Genomic DNA, 20,770 nt, shown 5'->3' on the forward strand with positions numbered 1-20,770 from the left:
TGCACATATAAGCCGTACCTTTGATTCAGTCATCATTTTTTGAGTTACAAATATGGCTTATATGCGAGAAAATACCGTAATTGTATGCCACAGTGATATTTGAAACCCATAAAGCAAAAACTTTCACATGCACTGCTTTAATCGTTCGTATCTAAGACATATTGTAGGTTGTTGAACACATGATGAATGGTCACATGATTATTGCCAGCATTTATGTGTAGTTTGTTATCGTGTGTCTTTTCTGATTTGTTATGACAACATAGCTTGATTCTCCTTGATAAAGTGCTTATCTGGCAGGCCAAAGTGGAATAGAATAGTGTGCATCAATATTTTGTTCCTTGTTCTAGTACCATTTTAGGCCACCAATATTCTTAAAAGTCCCTGTGTGATTCTACAATTGTGAGATGTGGACGTCTTAAAAATATGGTAAGCCTTTCAGGATGTTCTCATCACTGTGGGATAACTGGAAATGTCACAACACAGAACGGTGGGAAGAATACCTGTTTTGGTAACTGAAGTATGTTCCACCGGTTGGGATGGTACACAGCTGTTTTCCATAACAACAGAGTGTTTGTGGGGAAAATTCAAACTGCACATAAACATGGGAAAAAGGAAGATATTTTTTTAGTTAAAAAAGTACTATTTTCACACCTCTAGGGCGCACTTAAGACTAAATTTTTCTCTATAATGGACGGGGCCCCCAATCAGTCGGTGTGCCTTGGTTATGCACTAAATTCAAAATTTTGTATGACCTTAACCGGTTCACTGACTGGTTTACTTTCTTACCTACTCGCCTACATTGCGATCAACCCAGCAGACACTCAACCTAAAATACCCTCCGCTTCTACTATTTAAAGAAAAAAGTTTGCAACCAGAAGACATTAAAATGGCGGGGAAAATGGAGAAAATCAGGGCACCGCCTCTTTTTCTCCACTGAACTGGTTGGTTTTAAGCACCAATTAAGAAGTAATTATACCACAGAAAAAGAAAGGGCGCGCCAAAAACTCCGGCATCAAGCAAGGTCTGCCCCGCAACAGGCAGCAACAAGTACAGTCGTACCTCTACTTACGAAATTAATTGGTTCCAATACTTTTTCGTAACTTGAACATTTCCTAAGTAGAGGTGTACTTTATATGTAAATTCTCTAATTCGTTCCACGGTCGTCACACAACTACCAACTAAACCCTTTAAAATTGGTCAAAGTGTCCCAATTTAGTATGAAAGATGTGAGGAAACACAAAAGAGAGAAAATTTCAAGGAAATTATTTTGTCTTAAAATAAATAAAGCATATGAAAATGTGCCCTGCGCCACCGAAATATCGCCCTTCACGGTCGTTATAGATGTAATACGTGTTTGTGCGCCAGATGGCGGCTAGGCCCCGTTCTACAAGGGCAGAAAAGCCATCCTCTTTCTAGTACATTTTAGACTTGTGTGTGTGTGTGTGTGTGTGTGTGTGTGTGTGTGTGTGTAAAAATATGTGCCGCGTTGCATTTGTAGTTTTTAGTCGCTTAATAAGGGGAATTCAAAATAAAATAACAGAAGGAAATGCATTTACTTTACAGTTATGTGGCGAATTGGAATAGATTGTGGATGCCTGGGCCAAAGTGTCGGCGAGCACTGGAGAGTTTGTGCTTTCATTAAAGCTGGAATCCCTATTACGAAACTCAACTCTGACACTGACAATGAGATGGAACCGAGCATTGTTGGCAAACTCGCCGACTTGCAGTAAAACTTACAAAAGCAAATTCACAGATGGTGTTTTTATTAATGCAGTAAAACTTACAAATTGTGCAAAAATTACAAATACAATACAAACTTACAAATTATGTACAAAAATTACAAATACAATACAAACTTACAAATTATGTACAAAAATTACAAATACAATACAAACTTACAAATTATGTACAAAAATTAGAAATACAATACAAACTTACAAATTATGTACAAAGGGAATTCACAGATGGGAGTTTTTATTAAAACAGTAAAACTTACAAATTATATTCATTGACTATGAAAACCCAGATCACTATGCAAACAAAGTAAAGTACCTACAAGCCATTGCGTATAATTTGTAAGTTTTACTGTTTTAATAAAAACTCCCATCTGTGAATTCCCTTTGTACATAATTTGTAAGTTTGAATTGTATTTGTAATTTTTCTACATAATTTGTAAGTTTGTATTGTATTTATAATTTTTGTACATAATTTGTAAGTTTTACTGCTTTAATAAAAACACCATCTGTGAATTTGCTTTTGTAAGTTTTACTGCTTTAACATAAACACCATCTGTGAATTTGCTTTGTCTTCTTTTCAATAAAATAATTTTACTTATTGCCTTTTATTTTAACATCAAAGTTCCAGGCTAAAAGTATATTAAGACTTTTATTCGTTTGATAAAAATGACCATATAAAGTATTTCAACACCTTGCTGTATGGCAAGTTATAGAGAATGAAGGTTCATCGGACGTCTACCGCCGTCAATGGCAGCCGGACGTCCGCACCTCAGTCAACATGAATCGGACATCTACCGCCGTCAAGGGCAGCTTATTGATAGTGTTTAATTTGGGACAATAATAGTATAAAAGAGGCAAGTTTGTCTATACTAGGGGTGGGCAAACTTTTTGACTTGCGGGACAGAATGGATACTAAAATTTGACAGCATTTGGACACGCAAAATAATTTATCAAACCTGGGGATTTAAATATAAGAAAAAAGACACAATTGAAGGTGAAAATGTATTTTCAAATTTACTTTCAACATTAAGAACATATTATTATTCAACGAAGGTGAAAATGTATTTTCAAATTTACTTTCAACATTAAGAACATATTATTCAACGAAGGTGAAAATTTATTTTCAAATTTACTTTCAAAATTAAGAACATATTATTATTCAACGAAAAAAAGCAGTCTTTAAATTGAGAGTGATGAGCAGTATTGCAGGGCAAAGGGAAATGTATGAGGTCATTGATTTTTACTATAATTTGGACAACGTCGGTGGGCCGGATTAAAAAGCCTAATGGCCCGCGGGCCGTAGTTTGAAAAACATGTACACACTCCAATAATACGCAACTTATTGATAATTTTGATATTAGATATTAATGCTCTTACATTGTCAATGCAATTACAAACTCACTCTCTCTCTCGATTATAATTTTGAGAGCGAGCGAACCCGGCGACGACGAAATGTCCGGCGGCGAATCCGTCGTCCAAACGTCCGTTCGACGAAATGTCCGGCGGCGAATCCGTCGACCAAACGTCCGTTCGAAAAAACGTCTGGCAGCGAATCCGTCGACCAAGCGTCCGTCCACTGAGCGTCCACTCCACCGAGCGCCCGTCCACCGAGCGCCCGTCCACCGAGCGCCCGTCCACCGAGCGCCCGTCCACCGAGCGCCCGTCCACCGAGCGCCCGTCCACCGAGCGCCCGTCCACCGAGCGCCCGTCCACCGAGCGCCCGTCCACCGAGCGCCCGTCCACCGAGCGCCCGTCCACCGAGCGCCCGTCCACCGAGCGCCCGTCCACCGAGCGCCCGTCCACCGAGCACCCGTCCACCGAACGGACTGTCCGTCGACCAAGCGTCCGTCGACCAAGCGTCCGTCGACCAAGCGTCCGTCGACCAAGCGTCCGTCGACCAAACGTCCTTCGACCAAACGTCCTTCGACCAAACGTCTTTCGACCAAACGTCTTTCGACCAAACGTCTTTCGACCAAACGTCTTGCGACCAAACGTCTTTCGACCAAACGTCTTTCGACCAAACGTCTTTCGACCAAACGTCTTTCGACCAAACGACTGGGTACCATACTGCGCACCCAATCACGGCATTGAGAGTACTTGCGCATTTTTTTATTTTTTCAAGATGGCGCCGTCAGGCGGCAGCCGGTGCGCGGCAGCCGGTGCGCGGCAGCCGGTGCAGTAGCTCTGTTCACTCTTATTTGTTTTTCGTGTTTTAATACATTCTTAATACATTCCTTATTACTTTACTTTGTACTTTATACTTTAATGTTTTTACAACTTTTTGTTCTGTTAGCCTGGATTCTTTCTGCTAATTCTTTTTTGGAACCATTCAGCCATGCCTACGCTGTCATACACACGGGATTAGCTGTGAACAATATGCAGAAGGAGCAACGCCTCAATGCCGCTGGAAATCTGGAGCTGGACAAAAGTGCCGGGAGAAGAAGCGACGCTTCAGACCAACCATTCCATCTATTATTATGGGGAAAGTGAGATCCCTCCCCGATAAAATGGAAGAGCTGTCGGCGCTTACCAGGCCGGAAACTGAGTCGAGGAGTTGTACTCTGCTACTGTTGATTCTTCAGCTCCAGACTACTGAGGGATTGTGTGGATAAGCTTGGAAGAGTATTTTCAACCTCGGTCACAGTCTGCAGAAGTTCCGCATCTTGAGGAAGACTTCCTGTGTGGTTCCAGCTTTAACCAACTCTACAACGTCTTTTCTTGTGTCTGTATCCGTTTTTGCTACTGCAACCACGATGGCACCGTTCAAGTGGCAGCCAGTATTGGTAGCTCCGTCCGCTCATTTTGTGTTTTTGCTGCTTTTCTGTCTTTTTTTATTGCATTTTGGTATTTAGTTTTTTACCTAGATCTACAAAGTCTTGTCTGTCTTGCTACTCCAACCAAGAAATTTCCAGAATACAGGATGAAATAATGTTCTAACCAATGTTCCCTCTAAGCTGCACGCGTGCACAATTGCGCACTACTCTCGTCTTCTCTGCGCAGCAGAAATCATATGTCGCGCAGTAAAAAAAAAAAAATTGAGTTTTTTTTTTTTTTTTTACCCCTTTCCCCATGATGGCGCCGTTTAAGCGGCAGCCAGTGGCAGTAGCTCTGTCCACTCTTGTGTTTTTCGTGTTTTACAGCATGTTTTACATGAAAAATTAGAGGGAACATTGACATGCACCAGCTTGTGGCAGGTGTGATACTGGTGTGCCCATAGCGAGCAATGATGATGTCGTGACCGGATGATTCGCCTAAAGACGTTTTGCTGACGGACATTTGACAGACGGACAGGTCGCCGAATGAACGTTCGTTCAAACAGCGTTTAATGATTAAATACAAATACTAGTATTTGTTAGTTTAATGATTACATACAAATACTAGTATTTGTTAGTTTAATGATTACATACAAATACTAGTATTTGTATTTAATTATTAAACGCTGTTTTCAGATGGATTTGACCGAATTTGAGAGCATTTTGAGCCGTTTGGCGAATGGACGTATATGGACCTTTTTTTGCCTCCATCGCGACATCATCGCGACATTTTACCGAGGAATTCACTTCCCTGGGCTCGGTTCTCATGTTCAAAGAGCGCCAGTATTTGTATTTAATCATTAAACGCTGTTTTCGGCTGGATTTGACCGAATTTGAGAGCATTTTGATCAGTTTGGCAAATGGACATATATAGACGTTTTTTGCCTCCATCGCGACATCATCGCGACATTTTACCGAGGAATTCACTTCCCTGGGCTCGGTTCTAATGTCCAAAAACTCCATTATTATTATTTAATCATTAAACGCTGTTTTCGGCTGGATTTGACCGAATTTGAGAGCATTTTGATCCGTTTGGCAAATGGACGTCTATAGACGTTTTTTGCCTCCATCGCGACATTTTACCGAGGAATTCACTTCCCTGGGCTCGGTTCTAATGTCCAAAGAGCTCCAGTATTTGTATTTAATCATTAAATGCTGTTTTAAGATGGATTTGACCCGATTGCTGTCATTTTACGGCTCGGTTCTGCTACATCTGCCCGCCCAAGAGTGCTTATTCCCGGGCTGCCATGCCCGCCCAAGAGTGCTTATTCCCGGGCTGCCATTGATGGTAGACCAACATTGATTTTTACTATAATTTGGACAACGCCGGCGGCGGGCCGGATAAAAATCCTAAAGGGCCGTACATGGCCCGCGGGCCGAGGTTGAAAAACTTGTACACACACGATCCGGGGGCGGAGCGAGCGTGCAAATCCCGTTTCGGCGAAACCTCCGTTCGGCCAAACGTTCATTCGGCCGAATGAACCTTCGGCGGAACGTCCATTCGGCGACCTGCCCGTCTGTCAAACGTCCGTCGGCGAAACGTCTTTAGGCGAATCATCCGAGTACCGATGATGTCGCTCACACTGGTACTCCGTGCGCTCAGGGAGGTTGTCTTTCTGCCCAGACCAACGAAAAATTAGAGGGAACATTGGTTCTAACCTAACCTAACTCTGCTTAAGTGAATGTGATAGGTCGACTCCTCAAACCAGAGTTAAAAGGAACTGTGCGTCTTTTAAATTGAAATGGCTATCGGAGTACAATGGTACCTCGAGATACGAGCATAACTTGTTCCGGGACTGAGCTCGTATGTCGTAATTCAAACGAACGTTTCACATAGAAATGAACTAAAAACAAATTAATTTGTTCCAACCCTCTGAAAAAACACCAAAAACAGGATATTGGATTGGAAAAAATGTTTTATTCGTTCTAATCATCTATTAACAAAGTAACAAATAACTAGTGGTTTAATAGTATACTAAAATGTGTTTAATAGAATTAAAATTAAACGGATTTCGTGGAGGGTGGAGAGAGGGGGAAGACTTTTTGCACGGCAACGCGCTCGTAACATAACAAACAAATTTAAATGAACTTGGATTACGATGCAGACACACTCAAAAATAAGTTTAATCTAACCTTACACTTAACTCAATTCTAATTTTGTTTTAAATTTTGACACCTTCCTTCTCCCGGCCGGGTTGGCTCTATTTGCTCCGCCTCCACCCTGACTTTCAGATCTATGAGGGGCTGTTTGCTTTTGTATTCCCTTCAAAATATTCCGAAAATGATGCACACAAGTGTCCTCATAATAGGATAACGCACGACCACTTGCCAACGAGTAGTATATATAACTCTGGTATTAGCGATCGCCTCTCCATTCGCAATAACTAACGGGGAAAAAAAACAGTGAAAAAATGCAAGGCTCCGCCCAATGCTCGCAGAGACATGACTCAAGGGAGTTGCGACCAGAGAGACATTACACGAGGGAGTTGCGGGAAGAGACAATGCCCATGATGTTCTTATGAGCATTCTCTCACGTCCGCTGTCTGCTCGTATGTCAAAATTTGTCTCGTATCTCAAGATAAATATTTTCCCGAAATTTTACTCGTATCTCAAATTGCTCGTATGTCGGGGCACTCGTATCTCGAGGTACCACTGTATGTGCAAATAGAAGAACAAGCGGTGGAACTGGGGGACATGTTTTGTTTTTTGAGTGAGAAAGGTCTGTTCTGCAAAACATGCAGCGAAGGTAAAGTTGTGAGCGAGTTTTCCGATGGAAAAATATGGGCTAAATGGAAGCTTGACTACCTCACGCGACACATTCGGGAGGAAAGTCGTTTGAATAAAAATGAGAAGTGAGAAGGACAGACTTGAAAAATAAGGTAAAATTTAAGTCAGATTTGTGCAAATTCTAGTCAAGACGATTGGCAAATTCGATTGCTCTGACCATTTTGTCTTCAATCTCTGGGAACCTTTGTTGCAAACTGCGTGCCACATTGAAGATCTCTTGCAGATTTCTCAAAATAAGACCACATTTTCATCTTCATTTTCGTCATTGTTGTCCTCTGCCTCTTCTTACTCCCGATCTCATAATTTTGACGACGTCTTCATAAGTTTGGGGATAAGTGGCTCACGAGCAGTGTTGATGTTCTCTGTTGTCATGTCTGAGAAGCCTTTAGTGGATACCAACCGAGCCAGCTTCACGGCTGAGTGGTGAACCTCCTCAGGCGTGAATCCCTCATAATCATGGATTTTTTGGGGCCTGCCATTTCTTATCCATCATTTTCATCCTTGAGGTTATCACTAAGCAAGCATCTAAGCATTCTGCCTGTGAGTTTCAGCACAAATAGACATTTTATGAACATTTTTTGTTTTGGATACTTATGGTAAATACCACGATGTACTGAAGCCGCAAACCTTGAGCCACGAAGTGGCGAAGGATGACAGCAATATGACATTGGTTTCTTATTTCTGAACTTGTCACCTCATATCCAGTCGTAATTAAAGTACAAGAAAAGGGAGGCTTCAGGGAGAAGAAAATGGCCATTCCTTGTTTTTGAGATTTGTGAACACCATGGAATTTAAAATAAACATTTTCCCTAAAGGCCGAGTGGTTAGCACGTCGTGTGAACCTCACAGTTCTGAGCTCGAGGGTTCGATCCCAGGCCTGGACCTTGTGTGTTTTTTTCTAGGTACTCCAGTATCCACTGTGACCCTTGTGAGGGTAAGCGGTACAGAAAATCAAACATTTTCCACATTGAAACTTTTGGCCTGCTATCCATTTTCTAGCCTAATTAAAATGTTGCACTTAAAGCATTATTGCATGACATTATTATTTGTAATGTGTCACAACTTTTGAAACCTGACTTCTAGTGTACAGGTAGGCTTCTTTGTATCACATACCTTCCTCCCGCAGCAGTAGCCCAAGCTTTGCATGACAGGGTCAATCTCAGCCTCGAAAACCTCGGCTAGCTTGGAGCAACACTTGTACACACGAGATGTCTTGCGGTTGTACAGCCACGCATTGTTGAACATCAGCCAGACATCATCAACATACTGCCAGGGATCCTGGTACTGGCCTGTGTCCAGTTTGCGCTTTATTGTGGACAGGTCTATTGGGTTCTTAACTATGTCAAAATAGTCCTATAAAGAGAAAATAAAACGTTTTAAGTTACAAAGAGCTGCTTGGTGTGAAATGGTTCACTCGCATAACTTTGGTGCAGGCAGGCACGGCTCAATTCCCGCTGGTGGCGGTATAATTGTAAATGTGAATGGTCGTCTGTCCCTGCCCTGTGGATGATTAGAAACTAGTCTAGAGTGTAGTCTCCCTTTTGCCCGAAGTGAGCTGGGATAGGGTCCAGTAACACCCGCTACCCTTACGAGAATGCGTGGTACGGAAGATGAATGAATAAATGAAAGTTAGAAAGAAAACCAGTGATAATATGCGGCAGTGAAACTTCTTTAAATCAGTTCATGTTTAAGGCTTTCATAATAAATGCTGTTCAAAATGTAGTTCAAAATCTAACGGCAAGTTTGAAAAGACAAGACAAACCGATTTGATTTAGTTATGCAGGTTGATAAAAACTGAAAAGAGAAAAATGAAAACTTGTTAAAAAAAGAATGCATTTTGTTTGCAAATAAAAATCACATCCCCATCAAACAAACAAAAAGGTCTGAGTGTTTTGTTGTGAATGTTTGCATTTGCTATCAGTTCGATTTTTTATTTGCTTGCGGTGCAAAGTGCAATATCTTGAGGATCTAAGTATTTTCTTCTTTGACTCAGGGACACGAAAAATTACTGTAAAAAAAAAAAGTGACGGCGCAATCAATCTTCCTCCGTACAAGCAGATGTCGAGTTTCATTTGCAAAACACAAATTTTTCTCTTTTAATTTGGAGACGTTTGTACCACCATATTTAGTGAGGAGTATCTTAAATATAGGATGTTAGCCTGATTAGACATTCGAAAAATGTTGCAAAAACAAGTATAGTTTTGTGCTCTCCATGTTTATTTCCTTGAGTAAAGTTGGCAGTTGTCTGTCATTATTCTGAAGTAATTCACTGTGTAATATGAACATTTTTGAGGAGTTTAATTTTATATTCCTTTTATCATGGTTATAGGTCTTATGAGTGTAACACGAAGGCTGAATTTCCGAGTATTCATTCGGTACTGTAATTTCTTGACTGTACAGCACACATTAGTTTTACAACTGCCGAAATTGCAAAAAAATCGATGGGGGAAAAAAACGATACAATAATATATCCATCACACTTGACTATAAGTGTACATACATGGCTTGATGTAGGACAGGGGTGGCCAAGTCCGGTCCTCAAGAGCCCCTATCCATTTTGTTTTCCCCATCTCCCTCCTATACCATACCTGAATCAAATGATCAACTCATCAGCAAGCTGTCCAGAAGCTTCATACCGATCCAGATTATTTGATTCGGGTGTGTTGGTGGAGGGAGAACAGAACGGATAGGGGCTCTCGAAGACCGGACTTGGCCACCCCTGATGTAGGATATTTACAGAGAGATGTTAGAGAAATATTAAAATGATTAAAATATCTTAACATGAAATGAAAACAATTTTCTAATAAGAAAATATAATGCTCACAAAAAAATCCATAAATAAACACCACAAAACAAGAGGAGTAAAAAGTCGCTTATAATCGGAAACTCCAGTACTTATTTGCCATTTTTAAAATGGTTTTGTGCTTTGTCTCAATAATCAATTTGCTGGTTTATTTGAAATAATGAAATTCACTAATATTCTAGTGCTTCATTATGTACCGTATTTATTCAAGTATAACGCACAAAATTTTGTACCAAAAAACTGAAGCAAAGTTCGGGTGCACGTTATACACACGTTATACACGAATTCCGGTGAAACACTTCCCTCTGCCGGTGGAAAAAGTCCCCATCCGCAGCCGTTATGTATAATGGGAGACATAGAATCTGTCTTTCTTCGCCAGATGGCGACAATCCACCTTCTTTTACAAAAGCCAGCCCTCTCCAAATAGCCTCGGCAAGTTTATAGGATAATAAAGGGTTGTATAAATAAAAAAAGTTGCTCCAGGGAAACTAGTATGCCCAGGGAGCACTATCCTTGCTCAAGAAGAATGGAATCAATTGTCTGGTGAATGTGATGATGATCAATCAGACTTTGAATTTTTTTAAATATTATAATGATGAATTACTTTCAGGATTTAAAATTGTAAATTCCATTTGAGAATTGTGTTCATATTGGTAGTAGTTTGTTTTACCAGGTTTCCATACCATATGTAGGGAAATAAATGTTTTGTCATGGCGACATGTGTTCAGCATTTGCCAGTAACCAGTATACTGGTGCAATCCTTGGTGTAAACTGAGAAAAACTACAAAAAAATGTATACCAATTTTTAGTCACAAATTATGGGTGCACGTTTTTTCTCAAATAAATATGGTAGTTACTGTACAAGACGACTATTGATTAAAAGAGTGTATGAAGAATTTCCACGTGATGGGCAATAGTTTATAGGATTTAAAAAATAATAATTTGGTTCTCATGCCCATCCTAAAATTTCTCAATTTTTCAATGTTTATATTTTTGGTGTGAAATATGTTTCCGTGTTTTACTTACTGGAATACATAAAAGCATAGGGTCAACTGGCTGTCTGAAGGGCAAAGACTCTGAATCTTGTCTGTAGAGGGATTCCAAAGTCGGCATAAGGGCCTGGCGCAATTCTTCAGGCTTAAAGACTGAAAGAAAAAAAACATGTAAAATATGTCTTACTATGTGCAAGAACAATTAAAAATCATATTTCTTCATAAACACTAAAAGGATGGAATTTAATACTGTTTTCTTTACCGGTGGCTTTCGAATGTCATGTTCAATTTTTTTTACAATGCTAAGTCACAATCTTCACCCCAATTGTTAGTTGGCTTCACTGACTCACCCTTTTTCCGAATGGGGGAAGAGGAGGCTGTTCTGTTAGTTCCATCTAATTCTTCTTTAGGCACGGTCTTCATTTCTACTTTCTTCTCTTCCACCTGCATTGGCTCATGCTTTTCCTCTGACTCCTCCTTCTTTAGCAATGAGGAACTTGAGTTTTCATCCACCTAAATATAAAGGTAAAGTCAAAAAGCCAAATGTGGTTTAATGTAAAATACTCATCTACTTTCATCCTTCGACGGCTTGCAGCTTTGACATTCACGGCTTCAGTACATCGCATTTTTTTATATTAAGTATCCAAATAGAAAATGTTTATAAAAGTGTCAAAATTCACACTGAAACAGGCAAGTCTTCCGCTTGCCACTCAGAAAAATGTCCCTCAACTAGAGGTAAGATTGGGCCAAAAGAAATCCAGCCTGATCCGACCCGGCCCGAAACCGGCGAATTAACTTGATTTGCAGCCCCGATCCCAAAGCAAACCCGAAATTTTATATTTTATTTGTGAGGACTCGGAAGGAGGAGGGGTGATTTATGATAACAAATTAAAGGTTGTCTTTTGCAATGAAATCTAAGTTAAACAAGACTGTAAAAACATTTAGATTTTCATATGATAATATACAGTTGTGGTCAAAAGTTTACATTCACTTGTGAAGAACATAATGCCATGGCTCTCTTGAGTTTCCAGTTATTTCTACAACTCTGATTTTTCTCTGATAGAGTGATTGGAACAGATACTTCTTTGTCACAAAAAACATTCATGAAGTTTGGCTCTTTTATGACTTTATTATGGGTGAACAGAAAAAAGTGATCAAATCTGCTGGGTCAAAAATATACATACAGCAGCGCTAATATTTGGTAACAGGTCCCTTGGCCATTTTCACTTCAATTAGGCGCTTTTGGTAGCCATCCACAAGCTTCTGGTTGAATCTTTGACCACTCCTCTTGACAGAATTGGTGCAATTCATTTAAATTTGATGGCTTTCTGACATGGACTTGTTTCTTCAGCATTGTCCACAAGTTCCCAATGGGGTTTAAATCGGGTCTTTGGGAAGGCCATTCGAAAACCTTAATTCTAGCCTGATTTAGCCATTCCATTACCACTTTTGATGTGTGTTTGGGGTCATTGTCCTGTTGGAACACCCAACTGCGCCCAAGACCCAATCTTCGGGCTAATGACTTTAGGTTATCTTGAAGAATTTGAAGGTAATCCTCCTTCTTCATTATCCCATTTACTCTGTAAAGCACTGGTTCCATTGGCAGCAAAACAGCTCCACAGCATAATACTACCACCACCGTGCTTGACGGTAGGGATGGTGTACTTGGGGTTAAAGGCCTCACCTTTTCTCCTCCAAACATATTGCTGGGCATTGTGGGCAAACAGCTCGATTTTTGTTTCGTCTGACCACAGAACTTTCCTCCAGAAGGTCTTATCTTTGTCCATGTGATCAGCAGCAAGCTTCAGTCGAGCCTTAAGGTGCTGCTTTTGGAGCAAGGGCTTCCTTCTTGCACGGCAGCCTTTCAGTCCATGGAGATGCAAAACACGCTTGACTGTGGACACTGACACCTGTGTTCCTGCAGCTTTTAATTCTTGGCAGATCTGCTTTTTGGTGATTCTCGGTTGAATCTTCACCCTCCTGACCATTTTCTCCCTGATCGTGGCAGTGACAAAACAGTGCCATGCACTTTATACTTACAAACAATTGTTTGCACTGTTGCTCTTGGGACCTGCAGCTGCTTTGAAATGGCTCCAAGTGACTTTCCTGTCTTGTTCAAGTCAAGGATTCGCTTTTTCAGATCCATGCTGAGCTCCTTTGACTTTCCCATTGTAGCATTTGTGGGCATTTGCATCCAATGAGCCCTATTTAAATGGCCTCAGAGAAGTCACCAGCTGTAGTCACTCATAATCACTCACAAGAAGTTAAGAGGCCATGCCATGAAGCTCATTTCACTGACACAACTTTCTAAGTCACCAAAATTGCTAATTCGTGTTGCTTTATGTATATTTTTGACCCAGCAGATTTGATCACTTTTTCTGTTAAACCATAATAAAGTCATAAAAGAACCAAACTTCATGAATGTTTTTTGTGACAAAAAAATATCTGTTCCAATCACTATCAGAGAAAAATCAGAGTTGTAGAAATAACTGGAAACTCAAGAGAGCCATGAGATTGTTTTTCACAAGTGTATGTAAACTTTTGACCACAACTGTAGATGTTTGACTATCATCACTTTTGCCAGTACAGCGGTTTAAATGCCTGCTCAGCGTCGCGGTGCCAGTCTTTTTACGAAAGCAAAGCACCACATTGACTACATTCAGCGAAGTTTCTGTCGCATATTCAACAACCAATTTGAAGCTTTCCCACACCTCACTCTTACCGGTGTGTGTTTCTCTTTTCAGTTCTTCTTTCTTTAGTTTTTCCTTAACTTTTTGCTCCTCCATATTGGGGATACCAGGTCAAAATAGATGCGGACATGCGGAAGCGAAGATTAGTAAGAGGGTGGCATTCAAATTAAGTGCGCAGAGCATGCTCTGGCTCTGAGGCTCCAATTGCAATTACATTACAGCCCTTTCTCTGTTTTATCCAAATTATTTATTTTATCAAACTTCTGTCAGATCCTAATAGATGAGTGATTGCATTTCTTCACCTTCTCTAAGTGTGTAAACTCAATCTTTTATTTGTTAAACACCCATTTTTTTTTTTTAAAAAAAAATATTTTTCAATAGCACAACAATTGACTTTTGGTTCTAAACAAGCAGACAAAGCCGGGCCCCCCTGGTTGTATGCCTATAACTGTAACATTTAATAAATGGACTGATAATTTTACTTCTGTATTTTTTGTATAGGCAGGAAAACATACTACGTTAGTAATAATAAGGACTTTGTGGTATTTTGATTGTCGCGGCCCTGTCTGGTCTATATTATCCGCGAAATGTGAGGGATTACTGTAAAAGGCCTCAAGTATCAATTCAGATGGATAACTGTGAGAATCTAGCTTCAACCAACCTCCATTTTGGGTTCAGTTTTTCCACCAGCAGCCTCAACCTCATGTTTATCATAGTGATCCTCTGTTTTGACCCCCTTTGTAGGCAGGTCAGCTGCAGCTTGCTGTGAGTGGAGGTCAGCACTTGCAGCTGAGGCTGGTGTGGGCACCCGGTTATCCAGACTGACTGCTGGTTGAGAAAGCTATAGGGACAAAAAACATTCTTAAGTTTAGATGACTGCACAGTGCAAAACAACTGGGTCGGTGCATGCATTGCTGAATGGACTGTACAAAAGTCACCCAAATGAATGTTCCTGTTCTCTTACAATGCCATAATCTTAAGTGTCAAGGATGTAACAAAAACTGGTGAAATTATGTTATCAGACAGTGGGGTGAAGATGATGGCATGGGTTGGCAGGGGTCAAGAGTGGAGGGCATGCGGAGGAGCTCAGGCTCACCGGTGTGGTAGGGGGCTGTGGCAAGGGCTGAGGCAGGGGCTGCGTCTGTGTAGATGAAGGGACCTCCACTTGTGTTTGGGGCTGAGTGGGACAGGGTGGGGTGGCACCTTGGGCAGATACAAGGCCAGACAGGGTGGGAGTGGCACTACGGCTAGAGGATTGGGGGAGGGGCAAGTTAATGCCCGCCCCGGCTGTGGAGGCGGAAGAGGCAGGAGGCGGAGGAGTTGAATGCAAGGGGGTTTGGGAAGAGGCTAGCTGAGGGCCCAGCGAGGGGCCAAGTGCATTCATGGGAAGGTTAGTGCTCTGCTGCTGCTGTGGCTGCTGAAGACACACACACACACACACACACACACACACACACAGAAGGAAGGCAAACAAGCACACACAAGAAGCAGACAAATGAAGTTATCAGATTAGACAAACAATCAACATGCCACACCACACATCAGCATCAGGTTTTCGCTGTGAGACCTTCTTGGAATGGGAACAAATCAATTCTAATTAGTAAAGTACGAGTGGTGTGATTGTTTAATGAGGAAATCCTGATACCTAATTATTAGATTAATGCAATGACTTAAAAACTGTTTTTATACTTTTAACACAGAACATAAACATTCGGTAATGACACTGGTTTAACTTGGTTCATAAATATTGTGAGGGGCAAAATATATAAATCTTGTGGCACTAAACAGCCTCCAAATGGACAAGAAAAAGCAAACAACCTGCCTAGATTACAGAATTTTAAATCCAGGGTAAATCCATCTAAATTAAGTGAGAACTTTACAAATTTCAATAGTTACTGTAATTTCCATTGTATATGGGCTAAAACTAGAGGTAAATTTTGAACAATAAATTATTTTTTTAATACAGATCTTTCAAAGTAAGAAATGGTAAGATTATAAATGTCAAAGGCATTACAATTTAATGCAACAAACTAGAACAAAACAAATATAAAGTGTAAAATGCCAATTCCACTACCACAATTTATTAATATGAACAGTTCAGTAATATGCCACAGTAATATGTGTACGCTAAAAATCAAGTGGTGATTGAGCCTACCTAAACCTTCAGTGTGAAAGTCAAAATTGCATCAAATATGTTGGGATGAATAACAAAAATTGCCCAATGTGATATTGTATTCAATGTCAAATGGTTTGCGATATCTGGGATGAGTCTTCCTACAGAGATGATGTCAACAACCTGTCTTCGTGGTGTTTGGTGAACAATCTCACACTAAACACCACAAAAACTAAAGAAATAATCCCGGACTTTCGCAAATGCAGCACAGATCTGGCCCCACTCCTCATAAATGGAGTATGCGTAGACAGGGTCCAGTCCTTCAAATTCCTGGGGGTGCACGTCACGGACAAGCTCTCCTGGTCTACCAACACCACGGCAGTGGTGAAGAAGGCCCAGAAACGACTCCATTTCCTGAGGGTACCCAGGAGGACAACTTGGACACTAAGCTTCTGGTAACCTACTATAGAGCCACTGTAGAGAGCGTCCTGGCATACTGCATTACAGTGTGGCACGCTGGAAGCATCGCAGCAGACAGAAAGGCCATGCAGAGAGTGGTCAACACTGCCCAGAAGATCATGGGCTGCTCTCTGCCCTCACTGGAAGACATTGCCAGCCCTCACTACCTCAGCAGAGCCGGGAACATTGTCAGGGACCCATACTACCCTGGTCACAACCTGTTCCAGCTGCTGCCCTCTGGCAGACGCTACAGGTCTCACAAAGCACGGACAATTACCCTTAAGGACAGTTTTTTCCCACAGCCATCAGGACTCTGAACTTGCGTTAGCACGACAAACAATCCCTTCTGTGCAATTACTTCGGGGTGTGCAATAATATCTTAGATTGTGCAATATTTTAGAATTGACCTTAACAGGATGTGACTCTTATATTTTTATATTACTTATTTATGTTCTTTTACTGGGAAAACACACTGTGGAGTAGCACCACCAATTTCGTTATACGCAGCGGTGTATGATGACAAGGGCTTTTGATGATTTGAGGATGATGATAAAGCCTATGTCTGAACATCTGAACAATATCTAATAAAAGATTGCAATTCTAAAGTGACGTGATTGGAACATCATGTACGATATGAAATTCTTGCTACAATACTTATTATGGTCTCACCTGAGTAACAGCAGCCTGTGCTTGAGGCTGACCCACCCCTGGTGCCAATGTGACATTCATTGCCCCTGTTGCAGACACAGTAGTGGATCCTGGACCAAATTGAGTCTGAGCCACAAACTGTCCCTGACTCGCTGTTTGGCCCACCATGTTACCACTGTTGTGACTCGCTATCATACCCTGGGTTTGCGGCATCCGGGAGGGTGACATTCCCACCTAGATGGCAATAGAAGATGAAAGAAATAAGAAATTATCAGGTAAAGAAGATATACATTGCTAACAATAAAATAAGACTGTAATAAAGGTAAAAGACAAGTACTAAGCGATTATCTGGCCCCATTTTCCCCAGCCCTTCTCACCGCTGGGACAGAGTTCATGTTCATTTGTTGTGGATGGTTCATTGGAGAGGCAGCACGCGGCCCCATTGGCGTCTGAGATATCGGAGCATTGGGCAAAGCCATGTGATTAAACTGGTTGATTCCTGACAGATAAGCACAAAACATACACAGCATTATGGATCCTGAAAAAGTTTTTTTTATTTTTTTAAATCAAACGTAAAGACATCGAGACAGTTCATTGTTTTGAATGAAATGTTAAAAAATCATGTGCAGATGCAGAAACTGAAATCACCTTTTCTAAATGGTTTGTATGGTTATTTAGCTGAGCAAAGACTACAATTCTTTTTATTTCCGATAAATAAAATAGGATGTTGGACTTTTATTTTAAGAATATATAGTGTTGGTATTTAATGTGCAAATCAAAACTCAGCAATCAAGGATGCAATAAATAACTGCTGACACATTTAATATCTAACATACTATACTTTTAAATTTAGATTCCTTTAAGCTAACATTGACAATGAGACAGCGTTTTTAATGTGTCTCCATTTAACCAGTTTTAACGATTTAACATGGGTTGTCAGTCTTCTCTCATAAATTGCTAATCTAGTGGTTTACAGGAGCATGCTTTAGTATGATGTGTATGAACACAGACAAATCAGAACACTTGCTATGGCTGAAAATACAAGTTGTACCTTGTGTAACCTGCATGCGGTTCATGATTTGATTTGGCATGTTTGGAAGAGGATTAGGTCCATCTGAACAAATAAATAAATACCAAATTCACAGTCAGGGCATTTGTTTCCATCACTAATTATTCCAGTAATACACCATATTAGATAATACTGCTAGGCAAAAAATACATTGAACAAAATTGTTTGATTCTTCATTTTTCACTAGAAGTAGGACAAGGCAATGTGGATTATTGCAGTGAAGTATATTTCCACTTTCCATATTCAATGAATCCAATAACAGCTGATACTTACTCTGTGGCCTGGGGCCTAAGGGATTATTGGGCTGTGGGAGCCCAGGTTGCTGGGTGCTCTGGGCGGCCATGGGTGCCTGATTGATGATCTGTTTCTGTAAACGTGAGCGCCTCTTCTCTTCCAGTTCCTTTTGAATTTTGTATATTTTTTCAGCAAGGAAGTGATAGTACTCATCCTTAGCAGAAGGAGGTCAACAAATTAAAATCATTTAGTTAAACTTCAGGTATCTCAAGGCAGTGATTTGTGAATATTAGTGATCTATGAATTACTAATGAGTGGTCAATTTAGTCACCCGACTATTCGCTGACTCGTACATGTCCCCCTCTACTTTTCTGGCATAAGCAACCAGGTTCTCCATCCGTCTGTCCTTCAATGCTGCTGGGTCAGGGGTAGGAAAAATGGCTTGTACCCTGAAGGTGAATGGGGGAATTGAGAACATTGAGTCAAAATGACATTCAAGTAACAGTCATGAAATATGCGATATTACAGTAATGCCTTCACATACGAGTGCCCCGACGTACAAGCAATTTGAGATACGAGTAAAATTCCGAGCAAATATTTACCTTGAGATAAGAGACAAATTTTGAGATACGAGCATTTGAGACATTCAGTTGGCAAGGCCGCGAGAGGCTGCTTTACGATTTCACCGCACTGTCTCTCTCGCCGCATCTCCGCAAGCACTGGGCGGAGCCTTGTTTTTTTCCGTGTTTTTTCGCATTAGTCAGTGTAGAATTTAAGCTAACACAATGGATCCAAAGCAAGCAATGAAGGGTAGTGCGAAGAAAAGGCGTATGATGACAATCGATATTAAGCACGAAATACCGTATTTTCACACCTATAGGGTGCACTTAAAAGTCTAAAATAACCCTCAAAAACATATTAAAGCTATACAGAGGAAATGCCTGACGTGAATGACAACACATTGCGGGTGTGAACGCTTGGAAATTGGACTGAATCCATGGATCGAACACAATTTAACAGCTCTGCTAACGGATTGCTTACGGCCGGCCAACATAGTAGTTTGGGGTAACATTACATACATTTCGCACAGAAAGACAACACCAAGCCTCTTCCAGCATTGTATGGATTTTGATTGAGCGTTGAAAATGCATTTGTCCTGCGTAAAGTCAAAATACATGATGAAATTTGTAGGGAGGAAGACAGGAGATAAAAAATGGCGGAAATCAGGGTAGAGCTTCTTCGGCGCTGAAATGGATGGCACTCAAGGCTGGGTGCGTATCCAAAAGAAAAATGGCGCACCAAATAAAACAAACGAGACGGACACTGGGCCTTTTCTTCGCATTCCAATTCGGAAGAAGGAATAAAATCATCGTGAAGATGGAGAATGCTCTATCGGGAGATGATTCCTCGTTAACAACATGATTAGTCTTCCCTCGATTATCGCGACTTCAGTTATCGCGAAAGCATTCTTTTTTTTCTAAAAATGTAAAGTCTACGCTGACACTCACCAGCGGGAGCCAATCCCCTGTCATCAGCTTGCTACTAAGACTCAGCACTGAAGAAACTTTCTTTTTTTTTAAGTTCATAAAAATGTGAAAATCTGAGCAGTAGGTGGATGAGGGGGGCCGCCTGTCTACAAAGGATATCGAAGACATGCTAGCGTGTTGCCAAGAGTTTTCTGATTTTGTAGAAGAGGCATCCTGACAAGCTGGCAAGTGGTCGCGTGGTATCGTATTGTGAGGACATTTGAGCGTGTCATTTTCGAAATATTTTGAAGAGAAGGCAAAAACAAACAACTCTTGATGCGTTCGTATTAAAAACTCCCGCCGAACGTCCAGGTTGAGTCAACCCGGAGAACAAAAAAATTAAAACAAAATTAGAATTCAGTTTTGTGTAAAGTTATATTAAACGTATGTTTGAGTGTGTCTGTATATATTAATTCAAGTTAATTTAAATTTGTTTGTTCGGTTACGAGTGCGCTGCCGTGGATAAAGTCAGACTCAGGCCAGAGGCAGGGGACACCCTGAATTGGTGACCAACCAATCGCAGGGCACAAGGAGACCGACAACCATGCACACTCACGACACCGGAAAAAAAAAAAAATAATGTAGGACAATTTAAATAAACTATTTTCATCATGTTTTTAAATTAATTGAAATATTGTGCTTTTGCAAAATATTGATTAAGTACAGCATAATGAAAAAGTATAAAATGTGAACAAAGTATAATTTATTTTATTGGCAAATTCAAATGTCCACAAAATTAACAAGTTTACCTGTACTTGAATGTTGTGCAATGTGCAAATGTCAGTCCTTTTGGAGGCGGCGTCAACATGGGCTATTTTGTCGAATACGAACCAATAAACTTCTGCGCGTGTCTGGGTTTCTTATTAGAAGTTTCATCCAAATTGCCATCCATTTTGCGCT

General features: G+C 40.7%; 1 protein-coding gene across 4 annotated transcripts in view; it reads right to left on the minus strand.

Moving 5' to 3' along the window:
* Nucleotides 1-20,770, minus strand: part of crebbpa (CREB binding lysine acetyltransferase a) — a 104,919-nt gene that overhangs the window by 28,787 nt on the left and 55,362 nt on the right. For 2 of the 4 annotated variants that reach the window (XM_077606164.1, XM_077606162.1), the window contains 11 exons: nt 18,676-18,793; nt 18,384-18,558; nt 18,093-18,155; nt 17,419-17,540; nt 17,063-17,275; nt 14,918-15,238; nt 14,483-14,662; nt 11,482-11,644; nt 11,166-11,284; nt 8,450-8,689; nt 501-589 (listed from right to left, as the gene is read on the minus strand). In XM_077606164.1, coding sequence (XP_077462290.1) covers nt 501-589; nt 8,450-8,689; nt 11,166-11,284; nt 11,482-11,644; nt 14,483-14,662; nt 14,918-15,238; nt 17,063-17,275; nt 17,419-17,540; nt 18,093-18,155; nt 18,384-18,558; nt 18,676-18,793 — 1,803 coding nt within the window. The remainder of the gene's footprint in view (nt 1-500; nt 590-8,449; nt 8,690-11,165; nt 11,285-11,481; nt 11,645-14,482; nt 14,663-14,917; nt 15,239-17,062; nt 17,276-17,418; nt 17,541-18,092; nt 18,156-18,383; nt 18,559-18,675; nt 18,794-20,770) is intronic. The other 2 variants (XM_077606163.1, XM_077606165.1) reach the window with 2 other exon arrangements.

Source organism: Stigmatopora argus, chromosome 7 (assembly GCF_051989625.1).
Source record: "Stigmatopora argus isolate UIUO_Sarg chromosome 7, RoL_Sarg_1.0, whole genome shotgun sequence".
Lineage (NCBI taxonomy): Eukaryota > Metazoa > Chordata > Actinopteri > Syngnathiformes > Syngnathidae > Stigmatopora > Stigmatopora argus.